This window comes from Amblyomma americanum, chromosome 1 (assembly GCF_052857255.1).
Source record: "Amblyomma americanum isolate KBUSLIRL-KWMA chromosome 1, ASM5285725v1, whole genome shotgun sequence".
Classification (NCBI taxonomy): Eukaryota; Metazoa; Arthropoda; class Arachnida; order Ixodida; family Ixodidae; genus Amblyomma; species Amblyomma americanum.
In genome coordinates, this window is record NC_135497.1 from 281,316,114 (window position 1) to 281,332,760 (window position 16,647).

At 44.6% G+C, this 16,647-nt stretch overlaps 1 protein-coding gene across 5 annotated transcripts in view; it reads left to right on the plus strand.

Annotated features, from left to right (window-relative positions):
* LOC144115194 (long-chain-fatty-acid--CoA ligase 1) overlaps positions 1-11,893 on the plus strand; it is a 121,526-nt gene extending 109,633 nt beyond the window's left edge. For all 5 annotated transcript variants that reach the window (XM_077649459.1, XM_077649462.1, XM_077649461.1 and 2 more), the window contains 4 exons: positions 1,945-2,088; positions 4,744-4,845; positions 8,784-8,855; positions 10,079-11,893. In XM_077649459.1, the coding sequence (XP_077505585.1) occupies positions 1,945-2,088; positions 4,744-4,845; positions 8,784-8,855; positions 10,079-10,216 (456 nt within the window). In that variant the 3' untranslated portion in view covers positions 10,217-11,893. The remainder of the gene's footprint in view (positions 1-1,944; positions 2,089-4,743; positions 4,846-8,783; positions 8,856-10,078) is intronic.
* Positions 11,894-16,647: the final 4,754 nt, after the last annotated feature.

The following is a 16,647-nucleotide window of genomic DNA, read 5'->3' on the forward strand; positions in this document are numbered from 1 at the left end:
ATTTCGGCGAAGGACCACGCTGTGTCAGCGGCTGCCCCCCCGACTACACCGACAAGGTGCTCAGCTTTCAGAAGTATGTCATCGGTCTGCGTCGTGAGCACAACTATATATTTTTGCAGATAGCGAACGCCGACCAGACCCCCGTGTGGTTCGACTGTCCCGAGAGCTGCACAGTTGAACTGAAAGGAAAGAAGAGTGTTTTCGTGCGGACAACCGGCGCGGAGCGCCAACGGTGTACCGTTATGCTGTGCGTCACAGCGGACGGGCGGAAGCTGCCTCCCTATGTCATCCTGAAAAGAAAAACGATTCCTAAAGGTGTTTTCCCCAAGGGAATTGTAGTTCGCGCCCAAGAAAAGGGCTGGATGGACGATGTGCTTGTGCTCGACGGGGTAAAAGGCGTTTGGGAGAAGCGCCCAGGCTCCATGCTGGCCCGACGATCACTCCTCGTCTTGGACAGCTTCCGCGGTCACTTGACGGGTAGGGTTAAGGAACGCCTGCGCGGTATCCGCACAGACATGGCCGTGATACCGGGCGGCCTCACCGGCATGCTGCAACCCCTGGATATAAGCGTCAATCAGCCTTTTAAGGTTGAATTTCGAAGGCAGTATTCGGAATGGATGGCCAATGGCAATCACGACGAGACGCCGACAGGGCGGCTTAAGAGGGCACCGCTCGCGACTGTGCTTGGATGGTTTTGTCCGCGTGGAATTCCGTGTTGACTGACATTGTAACCCGGAGTTTCAAAGTGGCCGGAATTTCAAACAGTTTAGACGGGACCGAAGACGACTTTCTGTGGGCTGAACATTTACCTGAACACAGCACCAGCTCAGAGTCTGAAGACTCCGTGAGTGATGCCTGAATGGTAAATAAATGCCGCGCATTCCAGATTGGTTTGCTTTCACTTGAAAAAAAAAATTTTTTTTTCGAAAATCGCGTGTATGGGCCGCACCCCGAAATTTGCCCCCCAAATCTGGGAAAAAAAGTGCGGCCCTTACACGCGTTTATACGGTAAAACCCTATGACTTTCGTTTTTTAGTATGCTTGGTTGGGATATTTGCCTGATTCGGTCAGAATAGTCAGAAATCTTTGTCATATATGGTATGATGCCAGACAACAGAAAAAATCAGAGATTGCTAGCACCATCTCATGCCTGCCAGAGGAAGTATCACTCTGCCATGGAGGTTGTGCTCAAATGCTGAGTGGGGGCAAGGTTGTGCAGCTGATTTGCGGATTCCTTTTTGGCTTACTTTATCTCATTGTTTCTTTGCCGCTTTGCTGCCTTTGTTTCGCTTTGTCTGCTTTTGTCTTCCTGCTACAAACAGCAGCTGTGCTCAGTTTGCAGGCGAATATCTTGCCTTTTGTACTTTTTCCTTTGAGATACCGGAACATCAATCATAATGTGAGTGTACAGTGATTAAGAGAAGTAAGTCCATGGCTGTGACTTGGCTATGTGTGCTACATGCGGAAACAGTCCACAGTGAGGTTTCATCGCTGACTTTTGCATTGCTCCTGTATGGAGAGGTGACTTCCACCTCTAAGAACTGTGTCGAAGGCAAGGAGGTGAGGTGCTGAGAGCTCCCGTACGTGTATTTGCGATGCCATTGAAGGCATATTTCAAGCAAATGTGAGGCTCTCCTGCAGCAGGACAGCAGCCCTGAATTAATGTGTGGTGTACGTCTCACAAGTGGCCCACCAAGTTGTCTGAGGCTGTCTGAGACTGGTTGTCAGCACTTGTTTGTTTTTCTTTTGTCGCCCATGCATTTTATTGCGCTCCATATTTCCTCTTCTGGTTAAATATACTATACTATAAGCTGCTTTAAAAATTAGTTCATGCTAACTGCAATGTGTTTCATTTTGATATTTGTTTCTGCCTTGCACAGCAGAAACATATGGCCTAGATATTTGTTGTTGACGTCTGGTGAAGGCTTGTGTTATATTTTCCAGAATGGTTGCCTGAAAGTCATTGACCGCAAGAAGCACATCTTCAAGCTGTCCCAGGGCGAGTATATTGCTCCTGAGAAGTTGGAAAACATCTTCATTCGCTCCCTCTTTGTGGCCCAGATCTTTGTTCATGGGGAAAGCCTCAAGGTATGTGGTTTGGCCATGAGAAAGAGTTTACAATGTCTGCAGAAGTATCAGCATGAACACCGCAGTATGTGGGATACAGTGCTCTCCTTCCTGTGCCTCCTAATACAGTAGAATCTCGTTACAACGAACTTCACGGGACTGCCGAATTTAAATCGTTATTTTGAAATATCGTAGTACTGAAAAACCATTATTTTCATGTCAGTAATGCATCACAAGAACTAAAATTACGTACCTTTGTCGCAGATTTACGTGTTGGTAAGTAAATAATAAACGATAACGCTGGGCACAGTTTAACTACAATTTATTGCTTGAAGGAGTCTGTTATCTTCTTCTGGCGAGTAGACGACAAGCGCTGCAGGACGAACGTCTCCATATCCTCGACCTTCGTGTGCACGTCATCGGGGACATCTTTGTAGCGCCCGAGGAATGATCGGGTCTTCTCTAGAAAGACTAGGACATCCGAGCCGGAAACAATCTCTTCCTCTTCGTGCGCTGATCCAGTGTCGGCATCGTCTTCGTCGCTACTACATTCTTCTTGCTCACGCACTTGATTCACGATGTCTTCGGTGGTGAGCTCCGCGGATGTAGCCGCCGCGCTGTCGCCATCCACATAATTCGAAAGTCACTGTCCACATAAGTCGCTGTCCACGGTAGTTGCCCAGCCGTAGACGTTTTCTTGAGGGAGCCAGCTGCGACTCTCGATGTAGTTTTATGATCTTGTCCCGATCTTTGAGCATCGTTGCCATTGTTGACGGTGTAATGTCAAGCTCCCTGCACAAGTCCGCTTGCTTTTTTCCCAGCAGCTGCGACAGAATGTCCGCTTTTTCTTTAAGCGAAAGCTGGCGTCGCTTCTTTTTAACGCGGGGGCCAGGAGAACTCATTGTCAGCAAAGCTAATGCACAACACAATCCCAGCGCCGATAACTTTGCAGATCCTAACGTTCACTGTCGATGTGGTGACACTGCGCTGAATAGGCTTAAGACTACTGCGCAGTATATGACCACACGCTGGATGGACGATAATGGCCTTACCCTTTGTATCGGGCGGCAGCTTGCGCCGCCTAGCCTATATTCATTCAACGCGACACTCGCGTGATGGCGATACCGCTGGGGCTGTATCCGTTGTGACGAGTTCCCCAGCGCATAGCTGATGCTTCGGATGATGATGACAGGCGTCAGCTTCAGGGATTTGGTACGGAACTTCGACGGAACTTCGTAATAACGAAGCGTCTTGCGACGAATGCGAGATTAAATTACATACGTTATTCTGAAATATTCGGTAATTTGAAATTCGTAGTACTGAAAGTTTTTTACATTGAAAGTATAGGCATTTTGGCGGGGATTGAAAAAAAATTCGTAAATCTGAAAATTTCGTTAATCTGATGTTGGTAGTAACGAGATTTTACTGTATTGACTACCGTAGTTTGAATGACAGGTCAAAATGCCACAAAAAACATGCTCACGGCTGTTTCTGGACTTCACTCCATCCTATATATATAGCTGGGAAACTGTACTACAGTTTCAACTTCTGTTTTCTTATCATCCACAACAGGCTGGTGTCTTTCAGTTCAGTGTGGTATTATTGAATGTGGTATCATCTCAAGCTGACTCTATTGTGACAGCCGCTCTTACCACTCAATTCTGGTGTATCATCATTAATATCTTTGTTGTTCGTAATAATGATGGCTTCGTAGGTTACACCCATCGAGCAACTTCGTGATATCAATGTCTGAGGTGTTCAACCTCAGTCGATTCGTGTAAAGAATAAACACAAGCCTCAGGCCATGGAGGTGTGTTGAAACTGTAAGCTTTGCTTGAAAAATGCAACGAGGAATTCAAGACAGATAAACTAAAATCACTAGTTGGTTTAGTTGGTGCAAATTTAAAATGGAAACGAACCAGTGCACTCAAGACAAAGAACAAGGTAGAGAAATGCATGCCAATACATATGCTGAACTAAAATTCTAGTTGGGTCTACTTTGCAGAAGTTTATGACATAAAGAAACCAGCGTGCTCAAGATGGAGCTATGTCTGTAGTGGTGTTTCTCTCTTGCTTGACCTTCATCTTGAGTGTGCTGGTTTGTCATAGCTATGATGAGCATTTAAAAAAAATTTTTTTGCGATGCCTGTGAGTTGCTTCTGTGCTTTATAAAAGCCTCCTCAGACTGCTTTGAAAGTGGTATACTAGTCACACAAGGCTAGCGTCTTTTTTTTTTTTCACAGATCACAAAGTTTGGCACCTTAAGAGTTTTGCAACTTTTTCCAGTCTTTTGTTGAAGTGTAGTTTTGGAACTTTTTTATTCCAATTTGCTAGTTTAATAAATTCACTTTTATTTACCAACTTTTGTCGATCGTACTAACATTACCAATGAAAAAAAGTTTTTTCGTGATATGCAATGACATTCCTGTGTTTTTCTATGCATATCTGCAAGAAAAGTTTCTTTAGCTACATTTGTGTGCTTCAGTAAACTAAAAGATTATAATAACGGCTGAATCAAATTTTTTCAGCTGAAATATGCTTGAAGATTCTCTTAATAAGCTAGCTGAAGCAGTGGAGATGTTAGGAAATCAATAATGATTGCAGCTGCACATTTAACAGCTACATATTAAAGTTCCAGTTTACTGTCACTTAAAAATTTTTGTCTTTCTCTTCCAGTCCTGCCTCGTGGCAGTAGTCATTCCTGATCAGGAATACTTGATGCAGTGGGCAAGAGAAAACTCTATATCAGGCACCTTTCAAGAACTCTGCAGAAACAACGTAAGTTGACATTTTTTTTTTTGTATCAGCCAGTCTGTCTCTCTATGCATATGCATGCTTGTGCGTATACATGCACATGCATGAAAATTGTACAAATTTTGAGGTTTAACATCTTGAAAAACACATGGGCTTTAAGGAATGTCAGAGTGGAGAGCTCTGGATTAATTAAGGCAACCTGGTTTTTTTTTTAATGTGCGCTGGCATCATGCACCACATGGGCACCTTTTTTTTTGTGTTTCGCTTGGCCACTTTACGCTTGTGCATACATTCACGATGTTGAGTAATGTGCGAAATATAGTACGGCTTTTGTTGGAAACCGGCATTCCTCTGGGCCAGTTGGTATGAATCCATCTTTGGGCCAGCATGAACTTTGGGACGCATCAACGTCGACAGACACATGGAACACGGAACACACAGCTTTGGGACGCATCAACGTAGACAGACACATGGAACACGGAACACACAGCTATGTGTTCTGTGTTCCATGTGTCTGTCTACGTTGATGCGTCCCAAAGTTCATGCTAGCCCAAAGATGGTTTTTGTTGGGCCTGGGCTTGTGTAGCTATAGAAGCACTTAACGATTTCTCCTCAGTTGGGCATTATTGTATAACTTCTACATGCGATCTTGCACAGTGCTGCAGTGTAGTGCAGCATTGTTGCACAGTCATAGTCAGAAAAACTGAAATCTTGACCATGCGGCCATTGTCATACTTTGAGAGTTGTTCAGTGTTCAGAACACCCCCAAATTTAATGCATACCACTGAATTGATGGATGTATTAGAACAAAACTGTTGCTGGTGCATACATTGGGTGATGGATGTCATATCATCCTCACTTGCAGTTGGTTCGCACCATATATGCTTATGATCCAATGTGTGTTAACCTGTACTCAAAGAGGGATCGCTGTGTACAAATGACATGTCATTATATGTTTATCTGGGTAAGCTTGTAAGCATGCAAATAAGTCTCAATAATATGTGTGATTGATTGCCTTTGTCGTGACCTTGAGGCTGTTCCAAATCTCTGGGCTTGTTTTTGTTGTTCGGAAGTGCCCAAGGCATGAAAAGCAATACATACTAGAAGGCCATAAGTTTGTCATGAGTGGCTAGATGTGCTAGATTTGCTTATCAAAGGTCAGTTTCTCGGATAATGTGTGCATGTGTTGTGGTGACACCTCATTGTCCAAAATGCTTACCGTAACACACACATAAGCTAAATTGTGTATCTTCTAGAGGCGCGTGTATTGTGTGATGTCAGTGCACGTTAAAGAACACCAGGTGGTCGAAATTTCTGGAGCCCTCCGCTACGGCGTCCCTCACAGCCTGAGTCACTTTGCGGCATTAAACCCGATAAACCTAAACGTAAACCTAAATTGTGTAGCTTCATTTAGCAGTGCAGCCCTGCCACTTTGGCTCAGTAGTTGGGCACTCAACAGCTGAGCCCAAGGACACGCGGGTTTGGTCGTGGCCATGGCGGCCACTTTTCGCTGGAGGTGAAATGCAAGGTGCCTGTGTACTGTGCGATGTCAGTAAATGTTAGAGAACCTCAGGGGGTCAAAATTAATCTGGAGTCCTCCACCATGGCATTTCCATAGCCTGTGTCGCTTTAGGACGCTAAATGCTGTACCGTACCGTACCATACCATACTGTACCGTGCCATTCCATTTACAGTAGCTGACGGGTAATTCGGACTCCAATAATTGGGACTTGTAGGATATTTCGGACCTCGATGAAGCACCGTCAGTCACCCTATAGAAGCATATACATATTCGCGACGGATACTTCGGACTCCAAAAGTCCGAAAGTTAATTTTTCGGACAATTTCAGTCACCTGTGGGCCAAAATTGGCCATCTTACCGTCTTTTCGTCGGCGCAAAACGCGCCATCTTGGATTGAGGTGGATTTATGCTGCAGTTAGATTGGCTTGACATACTTTCGGTACCTCATTGTTGCCAGTAGAGGTCCCTGCGATATTTGACTTTTCGAGGTGGCAGTCAGATTGTCATCGCCATCAACTTGCTTTTGTCGCCGACGTTGTCGTGGGCAGTTACCACTTGTCCCATACGTTGAAGATTGGTTGTAGGGTGAAGGAAATTGTGCAGGAGCTATCTCACATCTCGGCTGGAAGGGATGAAAGAGGGACTGAGAGATGAAAGAGGTGCCGTAATGGAGGGCTCCTAAATAAATTCGACCACCTTGTGTTCTTTAGCGTGCACTGACATCACACAGCACACGGGCGCCTTTGCGTTTCGCCTCCATTGAAATGTGGCCACCGCGGTCGGATTCCAACCCAGGTACTCGGGATCAGTAGCCGAGCGCGCTAACCACTGAGCCACCGCGGTTGGTCTCATACGTTCGCCATTCGCCATTTCGTCACTTGGGTTTCTCTGACCACGTTGACTGAGTGGCACTCAGTCTTCACGAAGTTACATCCGTTCGCCGTTTTGTGACTGCGTCCGGCGGTTGCGCCGCTTCGAACGAAAAGTGCCTTATCTTTGCGTGTGTTTGATGAGCTGTGTGGTGCGCACTCGGGTTGTGGACAACATAACCCCGCCGGGTTCATCAAAGAAGCGTGGGAAGTATTCCAACTACCTGCGGTGACCTTGCTGTTTAGCGTGTACAGTAAAAGCACAACTTTGGCTCAAATACAGGTGCAAATCATCACCAGAAAAAGAAATTTGCCGCAAGGTAAAATCAGTGACATTTTTAAGCCGATTTCATTTCAATAAACTGATTTTTTTGTACTTCACAGATTTTTCGGACCGTTTGATTATTCGGACCATTTTTCGGGTCCCTTCGAGTCCGAAAAATCAGTCGGCGACTGTAGTAGTGCATTGAAATTACATTCGTGTGTTTCAATACTAAAGTGAAAACAATTTATATCTGTACCAAGCTCATTTTTCCTCATTGCCTGGAGCTATTCCAAGATTGAATACGATTTGCATCACTGGCTGCATGTTTTTTCATAATTTCATTAACTGTGGAATGACTATGGCCGTTTGTTTACCCTTTTAATATGTTTACTACTGTTTTTACATGATGATTGCTTTCTGCCATTGCTGTGTTTATGGATGCAGTGTGTGCAAGAACACTCGATGAATGCTGGAGTGTTCAAAATGTCTTCTTGAATCAAGTCGAGCAGTTTTAATATTACCAGCTTAATTTCTTGAGTAACATATGAAATGCTATCAGAAAATTGTAAATTTTCTTAAGAACTAGTTGTCAGTTGTCTGCCAGCACAGTGAGACCTTATCAACCCTATGTTTGGTGCATGATAGCCTCAGCTGCTTATGTGCCATAAAACTCCAACACACGCACGCATGTGCACGCACACAGGCACATATGCACGCACGCCATTACTGACGAAAACTAAATGTACCTCAATGAGCTGTACCTAATTACCTAATTAGAGTTATGGATAGTGTAGTGATAGTGGCCGAGTACATTTTTAGAACTTTGCGTAGTTTACTGTACCTAATTACCTAATTAGAGTTATGGATAGTGTAGTGATAGTGGCCGAGTACATTTTTAGAACTTTGTGTAGTTTACTATGGCTCCTTGTCAGTGTGTTTTTTGCTTAATAAGAAGTAAATTTTTGTGAATTTCTGAACAAGTGAGGGAAATGATCTCAAAATGTTTGTATGGTATGTTCTGTGCCACTTTTGGCCCCTTTAACAAATGCACTTACTTCGGACACTATACTGGCTATTCTGAATGCTGCTACTAATCATTGGCAGTGGGCTATCATATTTGTGTTCATACATTTTGAACTTTTTAAAGGACAAGCAGCAAAAAAGATGGATGAGACAAAAAGGGATGAAGAGGCATACACAAGCACTTCTGCATTCGCATTTCACACTGTTTTTCATTGAAAATATTCAGTCAGTAACTTTCCCAGAAACATACACCCATTGGTTGTTACATTTACTTCTATAACAGATTGTCAAGAAATCCATTCTGGATGATCTCTCTCGACTGGGAAAGCTGGCTGGACTCAAGTCTTTTGAGCTGGTATGTTTTGGTGTACTTATATAATCATATGAATGTATTGCATTTTGTGTTCTTTGTGGCTTATGTAAAATTTATTTTTCATGTTCTTGTGTTTGAAAACTCGCGTTATTTGCCTTCTTTTTTAAGCAAAAAAGGAAGAAGGGCTTCATCCTGATTCCTTGCTATGTGATATGAGTGCACATGCTCAGAAAATCACTCTACTAGTATCTAGCATGGTTGATAGTACTAGTTGCAATGGTACCCCTGTATGCGTTAGTATTTGGAGCTCTTAAAAGTATTTAGTGTTTTTCCTTTGGTTTTGCCTGGGAACTGTTTTTTTTATCTGTTCACTGTAAGGTACCTCTGTATGTAGTTGTTTTTCTGTAGTATAATGCCGGTGGCTTGCACTATGAAGGAATAGCATATTAAAGGGCAACTCTGGTATTTTTTCAACATTTTGAGTTAATAATAGCATCACATTCCTTGGTGTCCCCTGTCTTCGGCCATTTTTCAGAGTACCAAGTAGAACTATTTTAAAACGGGGGGCAGCAAACCGAAACTCTGTTCATAACCAGGGATGGTGCTCCGGTTGCCACAGCAATGACGTTAGACATTACTGGAAAAACATATGTATGCGCTTTGATTGGCTGAAATAGCAACTGGAAAGGACAACTCAGTTCATAAAATGCCTAAGATGACCTTATACAAGCCTCAAAATTTGCTCTACACGCAGGGAGCAGGCAATAACTTGTGATTAATGTTTGTGATGTGGAAAAACAGTGTTGCCACAGAAATCGCCTGGAACAGCAAACTTTAAAATCAGTTTGTACAGGAATGAATTGCTGCACAGCTTCTAAACTTGGTGGAAATGATTAAGACTGAGAGGAAAGCCTACAGGAAAAGTTTTATTAGGATGCATGAATCTTGAAAAACCCCTGGAGTTGCCCTTTATACATGTACTATATTTTACTTTTATCAAGGGCTCTGCAATGAGTATGAATATGTTTGCCTCTGCCAGTAGCACAGTACTGCTAGAGAAATAGAAATGTAAAACATATATTGCTATAGGACTGTAGTAAAGGAGTCTTGAGGTATTTAGTTTTGGGGAGCATGTGCTAGTTTTCTCTCATAGTAGCTATGAACTCCATCCTCATTTTTCTCCTGGTAGATTGTGGAGTGCAATTTTGAGTTGTGTTTGCAAGAATGAGGGAACTAAATAGTGCTCTTGTTTATCTCATGTACAGCTGAAGGACATCTATCTTCACAGTGATGTTCTCAGTGTTGACAACGGCCTCCTGACACCTACTTTGAAGACCAAGCGGCCCGAGTGCCGGAAATACTTCCTGTCCCAAATCGAAAATATGTACAGGAGTCTAGCCTAGAGTCCTTGGGGTAGTCAAGAAGACTTCCTTTCCTTTACTTTTCTTTTCAAGCAATAGAGGCATCGTAGCAGAGGGCACAGAAGCCACCTTTCTCTATACTTCCACACGTTGCCCTCCCGTGCTACTGGTACGTAGAAGAGGCAGCGTGTGAGACCGGTGCACTTGTTTTCCATGCCAGTTCTCGCTCTTTTTTTTTTCTCTCACTCCAAAGCTTGACGGCTGTGGAAAGAAGTGTCCCAAGTGTACTGCTGCTCTTTCTCAAGGACCACTCCTTCTAGATTGTGCAAAATGTTGACTTAACATTGCTGTTCTCTTTATGTCATGCTCTGCGACCAGCTGCTTTTTTTTTTTTCTCATTGTGTCCAGGACTTGCTTCTCTCTGTATAGTGTGGCATTTGCAGGCTCTGGATTTGAGCTAGAGTAACATAGTAGTGGAGCTCAGATAGAATGCAGATATACACAGGTTATCCTTCTTTTTTGTCAGTGAGGGCAGCTTTAGGTTTTGGGATGCTCTTGTCGCGTGGGAGTAGTGAAACATGAGCTTGCACATTTACAAGCAAGTGCAGTTTTAACTTTTCATCTGTTCCTTTCTGCAGCATTTCTTGAAACAATGTGGCTGCCTGAGCTGGAAATAGTCTGTGTATTCTCTCTTACTAATTGTTGTATGTGTTTCCTTGTTCAACTTTTTTAACATTCTTTTATTCCTTCAGCTTACGCCAACTGCTTCCATTCATTGGTGTCAGTGGCAGGCCGTTCCTTGTCAGTGAGAAGGAAATGTTGTGTGTCAAATATATCATCAGATTAATGTTGTTAATTCCAAGTTTGCTGCTTGCAAATCCAGGGCCTGCATGTGCAGTAGCAAAATGCAGATGTGGAATAATTGTCATTTTCATTTGTTCACAATTCAAGCATCCATGCTTGCAGCATTCTTGCTGCTTTGTGGAATTTTCTCTCTAAGAGTGCATAGAAAAGTATCATATGTATTTATTCTGAAATTAATTTTTTTTTTCTAGAAAACTCTTTCAGGTGAAGCCTTTCAAGCACTATGAAACTTTTTTGCTTTACCTCTGGTTTTGACGTCATATCATGTGATAGTGCTGAAGTCAGAAAGAGACTCTAGTCCAAACAGAATTTTCCTCTGTTTGAAGCTTGCTGTGACAGTTGTAATTTAATGTAGCAACTATGTAGAGCAAAAATTGGGATCATGTACTGAGTGGCTGACCACCTTTTTAACTGAGCATGTCCATTTGGCACAGTTCTCTTGGCTAAAATGGTGCTCTCTCTCCTTCGCTTTTATACTTAAAATTTAGGTTAACGCATCGAAGTTTGTTAGTACCATTTTTTGTGCTTGTTCTTTCTAATCATAATTTTTTACATTCCACGCTCCCATTTACTACTATAAGGTTTTAGGCCTTCCACACTTATAGCTGTCTCTTACGGTGGCATCTTGAGACTTTGGCGACGAAGTTTTTGCATTGACACATTGCTTGACTTGGCCATCTTTGGCATGCTAGCAAGTGTTTTGCAATAATCATGAGCAAAAAATAGAACATATATTAGTTACACTTTCTAGTACCGAATGACCAAAGAATTAGTAGTCCTTAAAAAGACATTGGAATGTATCTATGACACTCATAGTTAGGCTTTCGATAATAAAGAGTCTGTGATTTTCACCTGCTTTTGCTTTTTGTGCTTCATTGATATTTTATTGGCTTAGTGGCCCGATTCATAACTACTACACTGTCTATAATTGCATACTCAAACGTGTATATGGGAGGTCTAGCTTTTGATTCATAGCAACAAATACGTGTAGGTTGACTTCGATGGAGAAAAGCTGCTGCTGCTGCTGCTGCTGCTGCTGTGGTAATGTTGTTTGTTGCCAAGAAGAGTATTTTAATGGAACTGTCGGAAACATGGAATGCATACAAACTCTTGATGGTGCGAGAGCATGGGTGCTCCCATGTTTGGTCACGTGACCTTTCTGCCATCACTGGCCTTCTGGTTTCAACAACTGGCACACTGGTGCCCTGCTGCAAGGCGCCGTTTCCGCTAACTGTGAATAACAACTGGCAGATGGCACAAAAACATTCTATGAACAAAATATTTGGTTTAGCCGCCTGATTTACTTCTCCCATTCTGGTTTGCTTTGGTTTTGTGGGGGTTTAACATCCCAAAGCAACTCCGGCTATAAGGGATGCCGTAGTGAAGGGCTCCGGAAATTTCGACCACCTGGGGTTCTTCGAAATTCAGCCGCCGCGGCTGGGATCGAACTTACGTCTTTCGGGTCAGCAGCTGAGCACCATAACCATTGAGCTATCGTGGCGGCTTGTCTCATTCTGATTGCCTGCAACAGCCCGAATGTGTTGACAGAACGGTCAGCCGTCTGTGCGCTTTTTTTATTAATTCAGCTTCTGACATTCTTTATGGTCTACATAATTCATTGTCAGACTGCACAGATTACAGACAGAGTATTTTCTGAGATTGCTTTCTAGGGCTGGGTATTTTTGCCGAAAAGAACATTTGCACAGGCTTAGGAATGTTCATCACTTTTACAACATTGACAACTGACTGTGCATGCGCTTGTGATCAGACTGTTATTGCTTACATATTTTAGCTTCCACAAATGTTGGAGTTTCCAAAGGGGGTCTGCGTGTGCTGAAGTTCAGGACCCACCGATATATTCAGCTAGAATCAGCAGCAGTGTACAAAATCTTTTCACGAGAAATTTCACCTCTGTCCGACGCATTTGAAAAATTCTAAAAGCATCGAATATTCAATGTATTGGACCACGTACTGTCATTGAAAGTGAGCAAGATTGCAGGCAGGCACACGTTTTCTCCATACAATGAGATGATTATTTTTTAAAGGAGTATAGGCACCCAATTTTTCGATTTTATGTTTTCCTCTTCGTAATGATGCATACGAAGAAAAATTTAGCCGACACATTAAGCTCTGCGTTACTGTTACGACGCTATAGGATTTACAGGTCTCTCCAACGGCCTGGGGTCCTCTTTGCATGTCACTTCGCATACAGATGCAGACACTGCAGTTTTATTTTCTATTTATCTTGCCACAAGGCCTCCCTTTAACCGAGTCTTAACGATTGTTCCTCAATGGTCGAGGGGTAGCACACCCGGCTTATTGATATCCAAGGGGTAGTGGTTTGAGTTCCAGCTCTATTTTTTCCTTTGAGCGCAATTGATTATCTTTATTATCATGAGAGGGGAAAAAGCTATAATAAGAATGGGGTGGAGCACATATGGCAGGTTCTGTCTGACTGAATGGCAGTTTACCAATATCCCCCAAGAGGAAGGTATAAAACAGCTCTATCTTGCCGGTACTCACCTGTGGGGCAGAAACGTGGAGGCTAATGAAAAGGGCTCGGCTCAAGTTCAGGACAATGCAGTGAGCTATGGAAACAAAAATAATGGTTTGATTTGGTTTGGTTTATGGGGGTTTAACATCCCAAAGTGCCTCAGACTATGAGGGACGCCTTAGTGAAGGGCTGGGGTTCTTTAATGTGCACTGACACGGCACAGTACATGGGCCTCTAAAATTTCGCCTCAAGTGATAGGTGTAATGTTAAAAGATGAGAAGCGGACAGAGTGGGTGAGGGAACAAATGCGGGTTAATGATACCCTAGTCGAAATCAAGAAATGGGATTGGGCACGGCATGTAATGCAAAGGCAAGGTAGCCGCTGGTACAGTGAACTAGAATATCACTGTACCGCTGCTCCTTAAGGGTTACGGAGTGGATTCCAAGAAAAGACAAGCGTAGCAGGGGGCAGCAGAAAGTTAGGTGGGTGGATGAGATTAAGAAGTGTGTGGGACAGGGTTAATTGGAGGGACATGGGAAAGGCCTTTGCCCAGCTGCGGTGGGCGTAGTCAGGCTGATGATGATATGATTCATGGTCACTGCGTAATGGTGGTAGAATGATGTCACGACCCTGTAGACCAAAGAGGAATTTTGCATCACTGCTGGACTGTGATCGTTGTGAGGTGTTTGAATTACCCGAGCGAGGCCATGCTGTTGTGACGTCAGTTCCCTCTCGACCAGCTCCTATTTCTGGACACGGCGACGCCAACAAAGCGGTTTCTCCGCAGGACTGGACCATTAACGCTAATGAGCCTTAACGCATCGCGTTAATATGCAACTGAAATTTGTGTGCACCGGTCGCCACGTGATATTCGACTACGACCGTTAATTTCTTTCGCCTGTTTCGGTTTCATTAGCCGAGCGGTGGCTCTGAATGTATGACGAGAGCGGAGGAATGTGCACCCTGAGGGTGGCTGCCACGAGAACCACCCGGATGGTGGTTGCCGAGGAAGGAGGAGGGTATGGCGAGTGCGAGGAACGCGCATTCGTGAAATGTACCCCAGCAGCTGTCGCTGAACTTCGCTTTGAACAGTGGTAACCGCCCTGAAAGTTTTTTTTGGCCCGTAAACACGTAAACGTTATGTCCACACCGATATCTCTGCTATCCTCGCTGCTTCATTTTCGAGCACAGCATGCCAGCCCTAGCAGTCAGAGCTGTGACCCCCAACCCGCGGTGCGGCAAGTCGCAACCACGGCGGGTTCGGGCCAGAGGGGACAAACACGAGTATGCTACTCGGATGAGCGTTTATTGCTCCTGAGCAATACAATTAGCAGCAAGCAACAGAGCAACCGCCGCAACGAGGGAGTGTTCCGCTCGCGTACGGGGGTGAAATGCACAAAAAGGGTGGAGCGCACACAAAACGGTGGGGGAGAAAGGTTCCGCTCACCTCGCGTGGCTCCTCGCTCGCGGCCCGCGGCGGTCAGTTCACACACGGTGGCCGGGCGATAATGGCAGCGGTCTCCGTGGCAGATCTGCGTCCGCGCGTGTGCCCGGCTCCCGCCAGAAGACCCCCGAGCCCCAGGAGGACCGCGCCTTCTCCCGGGATGTGGAGAGGTCTGTCCATGCTAAGAGGGGAAGAGGGAAAGTCTCTGCGGCGGCGTCGCTGCGAGGGCGCGAAAGGAAGCGGGGGCGGCGTGAGTGCCCTCCCTCGCAAACCTCCCGAACAGCACGCGCATAACATCGCGTGATAATTACGCGCGGCCGTTACCATGGGACAGGGGATTCGCCTGTATCCCCACAGTAGAAACTGCCCATGATGGATGACTGTTTTGTAGTACCTGTGGGCGCACGCCTCAATTCGCAACTGTTTTGCTCTAAAAAATATACAGTGCAACTTATACAGCACGATATGGTAGCTGAGATGACAGCAGCAGGGGGCGAAGACTATGTCAATGTATGCCCCGTTATCTTTTACCAGGAGGCCGGCCACATGCGTTAAACAACTTTTCCTAGTCTTTCACCACGAACAAACCGAGATTTCCTGTACGCCGAATAAAAGTTGTTGCAAGCCAGCCCTATGGTCATCTGTTCTTCTACTTGCCTTTTTGTGCTTTGTACACTACAAAGGCATACAACAACACAAGCATGTCGGTACTAACGTCCGGGTTCAGGATGAACACAGACGGCATCCGCTTAAGCGTAGCCGTCAGCTTGCTGTTGAGCAGCTGCCCTAGCAAAAAAAAAAAAAAACTATAGGAAACAAATAGTCGATCAGATTATTGACAGCTATGGGTGTGTCAGTGTCTGGTCTTATAGGCTAGCTGGAATATTGGTCTTATTGGCCAAATAGTACATTGGTACATACCATCAGGCCCATAAGACGTGTACGCTGACACACCCATAGCTGTCAGTAATCTCATAGGCTACTGGTTTCCTGTTTTGTAGCGTTAATGGTGTATGGGTCTCATTGTGACTACTGGTTGATTTCTGGAGGGTACGGACAGCAATCTTCGTTGTCCCTCCAGAGCTCAGAAGTTCCGAGAATGGAGAGTTAGGCAGCAGTTTCATGTGTACACAATTTAATACACAATGTGAGCAGCAACTCATAATGGAACATCACCAAAACTTTGACTGCAAACAGAGGTGGATTGCAAGATTGTGAGCTCCGGCCCATTGGTGCAGTCCCTCCAAACCTGGGGCACCTGAAAAATAGAAAAGCGCATTGCAGTTTGCAAAATAAAAAAAAATTGATCTCAAGGGCAGGACACCGCATCACTTGTTCAAAAAATTTGTACTTCCCACTGTACAGCAGTGACATGCCACTGATCCATGCAGGTAAATTCCTTGGTGCATTAGAAAGAAGAAACATCTCCAATACCAGGTCAGAGCACAGCTGGTCTGTCCTGGTGATGGCACCGTATGTTTGGAAGTACTGTTCGAAAGCTCCGGCAGGCAAATGAGCCTGGAGAAAGCCCTGTCTACTCTTCAGCTCCAATGCGACTATGCGCAAGCTACGGTCGCCGGTAGCGCGCGTGGCTCGGCATGCTTGGCGTTGCACGATCTGATACGCGAATACGCGTCGACATAGTCTCTTGATACGACTTTTAAGGTTGG